The sequence below is a fragment of the Accipiter gentilis genome, chromosome 20, assembly GCF_929443795.1.
Source record: "Accipiter gentilis chromosome 20, bAccGen1.1, whole genome shotgun sequence".
Taxonomy (NCBI): Eukaryota; Metazoa; Chordata; class Aves; order Accipitriformes; family Accipitridae; genus Astur; species Astur gentilis.
Window position 1 is genome coordinate 4,655,877 of NC_064899.1, and position 12,862 is coordinate 4,668,738.

At 45.8% G+C, this 12,862-nt stretch overlaps 1 protein-coding gene across 1 annotated transcript in view; it reads right to left on the reverse strand.

Annotated features, from left to right (window-relative positions):
* RETREG1 (reticulophagy regulator 1) overlaps window positions 1–2,531 on the reverse strand; it is a 69,963-nt gene extending 67,432 nt beyond the window's left edge. The window contains exon 1 of the mRNA XM_049824197.1: window positions 2,226–2,531. Within this exon, the coding sequence (XP_049680154.1) occupies window positions 2,226–2,506 (281 nt within the window). The 5' untranslated portion in view covers window positions 2,507–2,531. The remainder of the gene's footprint in view (window positions 1–2,225) is intronic.
* Between the last annotated feature and the right edge of the window lie 10,331 nt (window positions 2,532–12,862).

The following is a 12,862-nucleotide window of genomic DNA, read 5'->3' on the forward strand; positions in this document are numbered from 1 at the left end:
TCTTCCACCAACATTATTGCTGATACAGTGAGAGAAGCCTCCCATCCAGCAACAGAGACTTCTCAACTTTGAGAAACACCGAGAATAGCGGCCCTGCACACTGGGAGTGAAACTACCTCTGCATCAGGATACTTGCAGGCACACGACGAAGAAAGATGAGGCACGTGAAGCAGTAACTGGGAAATGTTTCTTCAAGCTAGGCTCCGGCCAGCACAAAGCCCTGTTAGGAGAGACTTCACAGGCAGCAGGGGTGAACTCTCGTTCCCAGTCCTGAAGCAGCAGTGACTGGCTGAGCCATCACAAACCAGGCTGACCAGTTGGATCTCAAACGAGAAAAGGGGAAGCAGCAAATGCACGGTGCTGCAAACACTCGGGATGCCAACACCAAAGCAGGGAAATGTGAAACTGGATTTAAATGTTTGCTTCATTTTCAGAGTGTCAGATTTCACAGGTTTGCTAAAAAGACCTTTCCTGATGTTCTTCAGTCTAACAAACCACAGAAGTTCACTGGCCATCATATCTGCTCCTACGTATTTCCTAGTTTGTCTCCACCTCTCAAATCTCCCTGGCACTAGGATAGGGAGCTTCCTGCTGAGGTACAATACCACCAAAGTAAAAGCAATCCTTGCGCTGACTTTTGCCACTCTGACTCATCCTGACGGTAAGAAAGCAGACTGAACTCTAAATTTTGATAAAATAACTTCAAATAGCGGTCACCAAACCAGTCGCCAGTAAGACTACCAAAGGAGATTTCCTATAGGCATTAGGTAATGCATGTGCTATATACCTTGCTTATGAACAAAGTCGGACAAAAGAACAGCAAACAGGTTGCCCAGCAGCTACTACTCCTTGAGACACAGCAATGTAATATTAGACCCTGTCCCTGAAAATTTTATCAGGGCCGTGTCACAAAGAAACATTATGAGTCTTCCAAATCGCTGAAAAGAACAGATGATCTCTGAGGTATGCAGAACATGAGAGCAAAACCATGTAACCTTCTCAATGAAAGGATTTACCATGGATACCTAAGAGCAAGATGGACAATAAAAGTCAACCTAAATTAGACATCACACTTACTGCTCCTGGGATTAAAGAAGATAAAATGATTTTGAAAATATTTGCACAGAGAGATTTTCTCGTGCAACACAAAGCTTCAAAAAGTTCTCCTTCCACGACTTGGATCTCACGTTTAAAAATCACGCTGTTAGGGTTATAGAGAACTAAGTGGAGTTTGCAATTAATACACCTCTTTGCTTGTTTGCCTCTCATTCACTTAAGAGGAAAGGAGGCATTTCTCGCCACAGGAAAGGAAACACAATTCAGTCTTAGAGCATTATTAGACAGAGCCCCAATTCATAAATCGCGCTACATGAGCGAGCAGGCACGCAGCAACATTTGGGATCAGAAAACAAAAAGACGCAGGCATCGCCAAAACCTAAGATCAGGGGAAAGTCCTGAAGAAGTTTCACAGCGGAAGACGAGTTTTTTTTCCTACAGAAATAAACAGAAGAGTTGTTACAAACACAACAACGAGCACCTCCGTAGGCTAATTTCTGGGGTTTATTCGACAAAACCGTACCCGACCAGAAACAGCTTAGTCGAAAGAGAGGAGCGGTGCACTGCAGTAACGCTCCTGCCGTCCCCGCTCCACGAAGCCTCCGCTAACTAGGCCACCCACTCGGAAAAGCACGCGGAGCCCAAACGAACCCCGAACTCGCGGGCCACGGCAGCAGCGCAGCACTAACGACGGGCTCGAGGCCTAATTTCACGAGGGTTCAACGCTCTGCACCCAAACCGCAGGGCCTCGGTCGCTCACCTCAGCTGAGAGAAACCCAACTTCTGGGCCGGGCGTGGGGCAGCCGCCCGGGTCAGCTTCGACCTGAGGCTCCTGGATGCAAGAGGGGGGGCCGAAGGCCGACACGGAGGGTGACAGAAGCCGGTGAGGCGGACGCTCGCTACCTCAGGGCCCTGCCCTCGCCACAGCGGGAGGAGAAATGCCGGACCTTCCCCGGCGAAGGGCAGGGGGAGCGGGTCGGCTCCCCTCAAAGGGCGGCCAGGGCGCGGGTCGGGGGTGGGGGGGGGGTGGGGGGGAGCAGGGCTAACGCTCCTCCCGGGGGACGGAGTGAGGGGAGGAGAGAGGGGTGTGTGGGGGTCGGCGGCCCGGGCAGGGGCTCTCCTCCCCCGGGGAGGCGGCCCCGTCCCCGTCCCCGTCCCGGCTCGCTCACCAGAAGAGCAGGTTGGCGCAGACGAAGCCGCCCAGGCTGCGGAGGGGCCGCTCCCAGCTCAGCGCCGCCGCGATGCAGCAGCCCACCGTCAGCCCCGTCTCCCCCAGCAGCGCCGCCGCCGCCGCCCCGGCCCCGCCCGACACCTCCGCCGGCTCCGCATCCCCCGCCGCGCCCCGCTCTTCGACGGCCTCCGGGCTCTGCCGCCCGCCGCCACGCTCCCCGCCCGCCTCCTCCGCCTCCGGGTCCGGGTCGCGGGGCTGGAGGGGCGCCGCGCTCGCCATGGCTCGGTGGCGGCCGCCGGGCTGCCGCGGGGCCGGGCCGGGCCGGGCCGGGCTGGGCTGGGCTGGGCCGGGCGGGAGGCGGGGCAGGGGCGCGGCCCGGGACGGGCAGCGACAGGGGCGGGGCCCAGGAGCGCGGCCGTTCGTTCCCCACCGGCGCCGGTGACGTCACCGCGCACCAGCCACGGCGGGAGGGAGGGGAGGGGAACGGGACAGGGGACCCGCCCTCCGGGCAGGTGTCACGAGGGGTTGCGCGTGCGCCTGGCAGGTGCCGGGGGGGGGGGGGGGCGGTGCCTCGTGGGCGGGGAAAGGGAGCGGGGGGGGGGGGGAGGGGTGGTTGTGTGGTGACGGTTGGGCGGGCGCGCGTGCCGGCGGCCGTTACCGGCTGCCTCCGCCTCTCCCCAACCCCCTTCATCTCCTCTTCCCTCATATCCCACAGCCGAGCAAAATGGTAATTTTTTTTTTTTTTTTTTTTTTAAAAAAAGGACCTAAACGGTTGTGGCCACGCTGCTGGGAATCCCTCCTGAGACCCTGAGGGAGGCTGCGGGAGTTCAGTGGCTTCCACCTGCATCGTGAGTATCCCAGAAACGCACCTCAAAACCTCTGCCGTGCTGTCCTGTCGTCTGTGAAATAATATCGAAATAATCGACTAAGTACCTGGCCAGGCTCAAGGTGGAAGCTTGACGCTGCCTTTGAGGTGGCGGCGTGCGTAATGGCTAGCGTGATTACTGGCGAGCTGAATTCTGGAGAGCGTGCCTGGGGAGTAAACGTCACTCGAGCATCTGTTGCTGAACAGGGACGGCCAAAAATTGGAATCAAAGAACAGGTCTTGCAGCGTAAACTGCATAAAATTAAGTCATTTTTATTGCAAGAGCGACGTAACAAAAATAGAGGAAGAATTTTGGATTGGGAGTTAACATCTGTTTCCAGCTTAATTGAGTACCCCCTGTTAGCTTGCCCTTTTTTACGGGAAAAGGTCAACATCCCTTTTTTTCTTCTTCTCTGAGGTAAAAGAAGACAAAATAAGATCACAAAATTAATTAAGCTGCAGCATTGACTGTGGGTTGCAAATCTACCCTGTGTTTTGACCAGATGACCTTGGGAGAGAGTTAACGTTACTTCTCTGATTCCGCGTACTCTGTGTAGTATATGAATTGTACCTGAGAGGAAACATACAGAACGTTATTCTCCATAAGGAAATTAAAATTCTTCTACAGGATGTTTTAGTTTCATGCTAATTTGTTATACTACTGTGTTCTTACCTGTAAGAACCTGGAGCCAGGCAGACCTGCCTGAATAATAAGCCCAGCTAAAAAATGATTAAGTGTTGTCTGTGAGGGTCTGATAGAGCAAAAGGAGAGAGAAAGGCTCCCCTAGTAACCCCAGACACACAGGTGGAAGAGAAGGGCTCTGGGAAGTAGTTGCAGCGAGGCAACACTTTGTTGTTTTGGTTCAGTTTTGGGCTGATAGATAAAACTTTGCCCTAAAAAGATTTGGTCAAAACAGGGTGTCCTCCCCATGCTGGAAAACAGGCAGCTGCGGTGTACTCATGCAGGCAGCTGCTTACAATTACTGAGCACTGCTCCTGGTGTGGCTTGAGCATCAGACACCTCTCTAGGGTGCGTGCAATGCATGCCTGCAGATGCCGATTCCCTGGTTTGGGGAGTGGCAGCGGAGGGAATCTTACCAGTCCTGGGAGTAAAAATAGGGTCTTCTCACAAGGAAAAGGAGGCAGGGAGAGGAGCACAAATGGGGGAGTTTCTCCTGTGTTTATCCTTTTCTTTTTTCAGGTCATTGTAGGATGCTGTAGGAAGCTGCTGTTCCAGTGGCCACTGTCCATAACTTGCCAAAACCATCCCTGGCTTAGCCAGCAGCATATTGCTTTCCCTTGCTAGCATTCAGTTATTTCAGTAATATGGGCTGCCCTATCCAGCACCTAAGTCTAGCTAACTCCAAACAGTTACTAGGTAAACCTGGAAAGAAGTCAGGTGTTCCTTATGCACTTTTAAATTGACCATGGGATAGATAGCCCCAGAAAGCACGCTGGGGTTAGAATGTTTAAATTTGGCTTTAACCAACAGTAGGATAATGGCAGTATAATGCTATGGCCCTAGGGATAAAAACCGTGGCAAGTTTTAGGCGATCCTCCCTTACCAATATTCCATTTTTTTAAAAAAATGTTTGAGGATGATTGTATCTCCCCCCCATTTATGCTGTACTCTTCTTCAGTCACAGGAGTTCAAGAATGCCCCCTCTCCTCAGAAAAAGGATGGAATCTGAGAGGAGAGGATGAGGTGGGGTTTCATTGGGCAGGGTAGCTCTTTCAAATTTCAATTAAACTTGCATCCATTCTAGATTACTGGCCTCTGCTTTCCTGACCTATATCATGAAGGATATGAACAGAATATTAGTGAAAAGTTCTTCCAGAATAGGTTTTGTAATTTAGCTAATGGGAAAAAATGCTTCAAGTATTGATGGAAGCCAGCTCTCCTTTTTTCCATCGATAGTTACTGGGCTGGGTTTATATGAATGAGCTTACAGAAAACACTCTCGTATAAACATCAGTGTGAGAGAAGGGGTGGATAATTCATTCCCAGCCATTGAAAGTTTAGGTGTCCTCTTCAGAAAAATAGTATTAAATATGTTGTCTGGCTTTGATCTTTTTGCATTTTGATGTTTTGCCTGCCAGGGTTTAAAAGGTTTGTGTGCAGTTTGTGAGTTTGTGCTGTAGGCAAAACTAGGACTACCACCCTGTCCGCAGTTGCATGTGTGAGCTGTAATGCACAGAACTAGGTTAGGGGTTGCGGTTCTGGTGTCAGGGACTACAATGTAAACGATGGATGAAAACTGAGGAGAAAGCTTTCGAAGTGGTTCTATCAAAGGAGCTTACAGTTATCAAAGCATTCTAATGCTTCTGAACCATGTTTGAGTATTCTGATGTCAGCATAGAGTAACTTTGTTGAGTTCAGTTGAGGATTCCAGCTCAAAATGGTATGTTTTTTCTTTTTTTTTAAAAAAAAACCAAACTTGTTTTCCATCTGCTTCATTTCATGACAGGATCACAGAATAAGTTTGGAAGGAATGTCTGGAAGACATTTCTCCCCACATATGCACTCACTCAAAGAACCTTGGTAGCTGGCTATGGTATGTTACTCTGTGTCATGCCCAGATTAGTTCTGGATGTCTGTGAGGACTGGAGATTCTACAGCACGCTCTGGGCAACCTGTTCCAATGTTTGACCACCTTCATTGTGAAGAACATTCTCTGATTATCTATTAAAAATTTCTTGTTCTGCATGTTTTGCCCATTTCCTCTAATTTGTTTGGTCTGCACCTGGTAGGGGAGGACTCTGGCCCTATCTGCTCTATAACCACACATTAGGTACTTAGCAAGGTGATCCCTATTAACCTTCCATTCTCCAGAGCAGGCAAACCCAGCTCTCTCTCAGCCTCTCCTACATCATGTGCTGTATGCCACTGACCTTCCAGGGGCTCTCTGGACTCCTTCGAGTATGGTGGTGTGTGTCTTGTATTGGGTTACCCAAAATTGGACAAAGTATTCGATATGTGGTCTCACAAATGGTGGAAGGAGGGAAGAATCACTTCCCTTGTCCTAGTAATGACCCACAGTTTGTGCATGATTATTGACGCTGTATCCAGTCATCCCCATGGCACTTCCTAACTTGTCTCTGCTTTGAGGCTGAAGAACTGCCTCTTAGTCATACTTCATGTTGTAGCAGTTCTGTGACTTTGATCATCCTTGTTCCCCCTCTGTGAACCTTTTCCAGTTCAAAGAAAACCTTCTTGTGCAGTTCTAGGCACATCATTGCTGTGTTCAAAGTGGGAGCAGGTCATGGATTTAAATAGTTTCATAGCAATGCTCTGTGGTTTGCTTTATGCCTTTTGCGATAATTTCTGATGTCTGCTTTCCTTTTTTTTTTTTTTTTTTCTTCTTTCTAACTGGTGCAAAACATTGGGCTGGTATTTTCCTGGAACTATTAAAACTTCACAATTTTGTCCCCTAGTCATAATGATCAGTTCAGAGCTGCTTGTACAGCTGAATCTGGGATTGGGCTCCCTGCCCCTGCCACCTGCCTCACTTTATCTACTTGGAATTTATTCTACAATTTTATTGGACAACTATTCAGTTTCCTAAACTCATGCAGTTCTTTAGTCTGCCCTTGTTCTCGCTTTCCTGAATAACTTGATGTCATCACTAAACTTTGAGCTTGCTGTTCATCACTTTTCCTGTTCACTATTGAGTGGGTGGAATAACATAGAGCCCCTGCAGAACTTCAGTGATGATCATCTTCCTTTGTTGAGAATGGACCCACTTGCTCTTATTGTCTGTTCCCTATCTTCTAGCCAATTATTTCTCCACATCAGGACTTCCCTTCTCATGTAGCTCCACAGCTTCCTTAAAAGCCTTAGGTGATGAATTTTGCCAGAAGCCTTTTGGAAATCCAGGTAAACTAGATTGCCCTCATTCCCAGGTCTGTCAAAGAACTTCAGCAAATTTCTAGCTCAGAGCTTTATTTCACAGAACCTATGCTGCTTCTCTCCAGTAGATCATATTTCTCCAGGTGTCCACTGATTGTATTCTTTATTATAATATTTAGTAATGAACGTTAAAAGCCTTTAGCTGCCTAGATCCCTCAAACCGTTTAAAGACTGGTGTTGTATGTGACATACATACCATGCACCTTTCATTAATCCTGTTTCTGCCTGAAGTTTCATGCATGCTTTTGTGGACTTTCTCACAGGTCTCTTCACTAAACTCTGATATTTTTTATGGTTACTGTTTAAGTGTAGAATAACTTTCCAATTAATAATTGGCAAACAGTTTTCTCCTTTGATGTGCACACTCTTCACCTTTCAGTATCCAAAAGGTCTTGTCTCTGTTGTGGAGCATTGTTGAAGCTACATCCCAAATTGTTATTTCTTTCATTTAACTGTAATATATCATAATCTTAAACTATGGAGTGGGAATGTGTTAAGTGTTGTCCTGTTATGCAAAATGCAATTAGGACCATGACACATCTTTTTTAGTATTTTACATACAAGTTTGCGTATCAGTTAAAATGGCAGGCAGCAACAGTCCTATTCTACTCTCATCCCCTGCCACGTGCTTTGAGAACACAGCATTCAGTTTAATATTCTAGGTTTTGGACTTCAGTACTGCCATGTGGGTTGCTGCAGCTAACTAACTAATTGTAGTTAAAGGAAATGCAGGGAAATTCAGTGGCATAATTGCCAGTTAGTCTGAGGGAACATCAATCATCTTTCAGAGACACTTTATTTTAGAGGCTGCCCTCTGCTGTTTCTCTCGGCTGTTGGCCTTGCTTCTTGCTTTTTTTAGCTTCTTGCCTTTTTTTTTAAGCTTCTTGAAGTAAATGTAGGATAGCAGAATGAACATGGTTTTAAGTTTTGTGTGTCAAATCCAGCCAAGTATATCTTGTCCCAAATTACATTTTACAAAACAAACTTTAGTCACTAAGGCCTTGTTTGGTCTGTGTTGTTTTTTATTGTTTCCTTATTTTTAGTTATGTGTTCATAAATTTGTGTTTTCCTTCATTTATCTAAAAAGGAAGGGCAATTTATGGGAGAACTTAATTTTTAAAAAAACACCTAATACCTTGTCACCATCAGAGTGATGCTCTTTAGAGTGCTTGCACTGCCTCTGCTGGCTTTTTAAAGTTACACTAGTCTGGAAAATAGAGCACTGGCTGAGAGTGAAGAGACCTGCATTCTTCTTCAGGGCTCCTGCTGTGTGAGAGGGGGAATATTGCTTGTATCTTCCCAATACACTTAATACTCCGTGTGTCTTCCTGACCTGCTCTTTGTCTTCTCTTGTTTGTTTGAAGTCTTTACAGATGGGGTGACCTCATATGTGTTTGTGCAGTGCCAAGCCTAAGCAGGGTGCAATTTCAAACAGATTTCCCAGGTACTTTCCCAATATAAATAATGAAAAAAACCCATGAGAACTCTTAATTTACAAATAAAAACTGTGGTTGATTTATAAAACAAATCTTGAGAGGTCTGTGCTTGCAAAAGCTTGTAAGTGACCTGAAAATGAAATACTTAGTTGCCTGAGGTTATGAGACTGCTTAGCATATACATAATTATGCTGGATTGTGGTAGACAGTATTGGTTGGCCGAAATTAAAGCTTAGTGCTTTTAGCACCAGGTGTGTAAAGATGTATATTTAGGGGAAAAAAATAAATTAATTTTGCTTAGCATGCTATGCTCATTAAAGCTTCCCAATTCAGACTTTTCAAAATGCTTTTATGTTACACTGAAATGTTTATCTCTTGGGCAGCTGTAATTCATGGGACCTAATTGGCCTTGTAAGCTAAAACTATGTGGTGGGTTGACCCTGGCTGGACACCAGGTGCTCTTAACTAAAGCTGCTCTATCACTCCCCTCCTCAGCCGGACATGGGAGAGAAAATAGAATGAAAGGCATGTGGGTCAAGATAAGGACAGGGAGAGATCACTCAACCAATTACTGTTATGGGCAAAACAGACTTCACTCAGGGAAATTAATTTATTGCCAATCAAACCAGAGTAGGGTAATGAGAAATAAAACCAAACCTTAAAACACCTTCCCCCTACCCCTCCCTTTTTCCTGGGCACAGCTTCACTCCTGATTATCTACCCCCCTACCCCCCCCCCCCCCCAGCAGTGCAGGGGGATGGGGAATGAGGGTTAGGGTCAGTTCATCACATGTTGTCTCTGCCACTTCATCCTCTTCAGGGGCAGGACTCATCACACTCTTCCCCTGCTCCAGTGTGGGTTCCCTCCCACAGGAGACAATCCTCCATTAACTGCTCCAGTGTGGGTTCCCTCCCACAGGAGACAATCCTCCATTAACTGCTCCAGCGTGGGTCCCTTCCTGGGGCTGCAGTCCTTCAGGCAGAGCCTGCTCCAGTGTGGGTCCCCCATGGGGTCACATTCCTGCCAGCAAACCTGCTCCAGCGTGGGCTCCTCTCTCCATGGGGCCACAGGTCCTGCCAGGAGCTTGCTCCAGCGTGGGCTTCCCACGGGGTCACAGCCTCCTTTGGACATCTCCCTGCTCTGGCGTGGGGTCCTCCCTGGGCTGCAGGTGGAGATCTGCTCCATTGTGGACCTCCCTGGGCTGCAGGGGGACCGCCTGCCTCACCGTGGTCTTCATCACCACGGGCTGCAGGGGAATCTCTGCTCCGGCGCCTGGAGCATCTCCTCCCCTCCTTCTGCACTGACCTGGGGGTCTGCAGGGCTCTTTCTCTCTCATATTCCCACTCCTCTCTCCGGCTGCAGTTGCATAGGGTTTGGTTTTTTTTTTTTTTCCCCTTCTTAAATATATTATCCCAGAGGTATTACCACTGATGCTGATGGGCTTGGCCTTGGCCAGCAGCGGGTCCATCTTGGAGCCGGCTGGCATTGGCTCTGTTGGACATGGGGGAAGCTTCTAGCAGCTTCTCACAGAAGCCACCCCTGTAGCCCCCCCACTACCAAAACCTTGTTACGCAAACCCAATACAAACTACCAGGAGGTACAAAATGAAAAATTTAACAAGAGTGACAGAATTTTGTAAATATTGATGCTGCTTCTTAGCCAGATATGTTAGTATTTGGGTTGGGTTTTTCCTCACTGCTAGGTTATGCTGCTGCTTAATACCTGTGAAGTCAAAGCTTTAAGAGTAGAACCCAACAATGAAGTAATACATGGACGAATCGTGTTTTAGTTTTTCTGTAATAGAGATCATGATCAGGATGCTCTGGTACCCCTGCATCAGATATTCCTTTTTGTGTGGTTAACGTGTGTAAGAAAAATAGTAAACGTTCCATTCTCAAATGCAGCATTGTTCTTTTCCGAATCCAGGTTTTATAGAATCAAGCTAGTGTAACAATATACATGACTATGTTTTGAGTTGTTGGCGTGGCATTAGATGGATAATAAAGACAGATCAACATTAAATCAGAAAGGACAATATCTCTGATCTAACTGCTTAGGACCTGAGAGAAAAGGATTTGCAGAAGAAAATGTGTATTGACAGGCTCAACAGTTGTGGTCAAGGCCAGTTAAGAAACTGCCTAAACCAAGTGTTTTTAGCCCAGAAATAGTATAGTACGGCAATGTCATAAAATATTTATACAACAATTTATAGGTGTTCAACACCAAACTATGTTGCTGCTCTTGTCTGTTTAATCATGCCATGATCGATAAGACTAATTGATTTTCATGGATCCAGTTTTGGACCTTATTACTGTAATCTCTTAGATAGCATTGTCTGTTTGAATATATGCGGCAGAGAGTCAATAACGACTTTATAGGTTTAGCTCCACTCTTCGGTCAACTCTGCCTGAGAGCAGGCCAGCAACATTTTTGAATATAGCAATTGTTTAGAATTTATGAAACAGGTAAGCTTATGTGGGAGTTGTCATTGGCAAGGAAGAATCAAAATTGTTGGGAATCAGCAAATTTGTACACCAGTCTTATGGCCTTATTTGTAGGGATAGTGATCTAAGCAAAACCGCTTGTATTGTGGTAAAACTATACAATGCCTTAAATATTGTGGAAAGTAATTAGATGCATTTGATTATTACATTGACTTTATGAACTTAATATTTAGACGCAGGCTATGTGGGTGATCTGTCACGAGCTGACATTTGACCCTGTGCTGTGTTTAAAAACTGTAGTTCATAACATCAAGACTCTCAAAGTGGGAAGAAGTGTGGGACACCCAAAATTGGGAGTGGTTGAGAATGGAGAGAGTATGTTTGCTGTGTAAGTAGCCAGAACTGCACCCCCAGCTGCTGCCAGGGAGAGGGCTACCAGCTATGGTCTGCACAGCTAAGGCTGTAGGAGGGCAGTGGATGTATTGGTGTGCTCTGGCAAACAGGTGATTGCAGTTGAGGGTAAAAGGTAGAAATTCTTGGTGGCAATCTGTGGAGAGGACAGCTGGGTGTAATGTTGGGTTTAGTGAACTGACAAGCTCCTAGTGAGGAGGGGGCTAAGGTAATGCCTACCTAGAGAAAACTGGATTGTGGTACTGTACCTAGAAGACTGATGGTGGTAGCATGGGTGGGGAAATACTTTCTCAGAAGGGGACATGTAAGAAAAAAGTTAGAGAAATGTCTTTCAGAATGCAAAAAAGATACATTCCCCTTTAGATGGAATTTCCGAGAGCACATGCAAGATCCTTCCTTATAATTGAGAAAATGGATGTTGAAGATGGGATTTCATCAGCATCTACTGTTTTTTTAATTCTGACACAGTCAAATGAGAGGATGTTTGTGATCTTATTGTTGGTCAGTTGGTAAATATCTGGAGTATGATTCAGGTCTGCCAAGGAGATATGTGGGGGTGACTAGCAGCAAAAGAAAAATAAACTCTTATGTGAAAAAAAGGAAGTAATCTAAAAATTTTGAAAATTTCTGTTTTAAGATACAGAATGTAGGAATTCTTGCAAAAATAAGATGGGTAGGAAGGTGGTAAAAGGGGGAATTTTTTCTCTTTAAGGGACCTTACTAATACAAATCACTACAGTTAATAATTGTGTTACCAGGGATGGAGTAGAGATCCTTTTAAATATTTTAATTAGTGACACAATTGTAAGAACAGTGTTTTGGTGTGTATGAAGAAAACTAGGTAGGGTAATCATATAGGAAGAACTGGATGCTCTTACAGATAGGAGTAAGAGAAATGACATGTAACTACATATAGTGAAAAATCATATGCTTAGGAACTGATTTCAAGACCTAGTTGAAATCTTGTCAGCTGATTAAATTTGGCCCTTTGTCCCCTCCTTTCATCTTTATCAGTCTAGAATTCCCATGCAGAATTAAAGGGATATCACTATGAACAGGACTAGTGAGATTACAGTATACAGGTGAAGTTCTTTTAGTTGATACAAGTTTTAGACTGTTGTTATAAGGCAACAGTAAGGTGTTCAGAACACTGTACCATTCCCATCTCCTTTGTTTTTAAAGAATGCGAAGTGTAATGGGTTCTGAAAGATGCTATGAGGCTGATTAGGGAGAAGGTAGAACTTGCTTTTGAGAAGTTTATTTAAAAGAAAGTTTTTGCTTGAGTAGCTTGCAAAATGAAGGCTGGAAGATGGTGCAACTACTAGTTATAAAATGTATTGGGAGGGAGGAGTGGGTAAGAATTGTACATGGAGGCAAAATTATTAAAATCAAGAGATTGTGCTGGAACAGGAACAAATAATCTAGCCATGAATCAACTTTAGACAAGAAATTTTGGAAAAATGTTTACAGAGAAGTTCAGGAACAGCCTTCTGAACAGGGTAATGTGGGCAAGCAGTGTGTTTGTGTCCCCTGTCTCCCCCTTTCCCCCCCCCCCAAAGTGACTGTTCA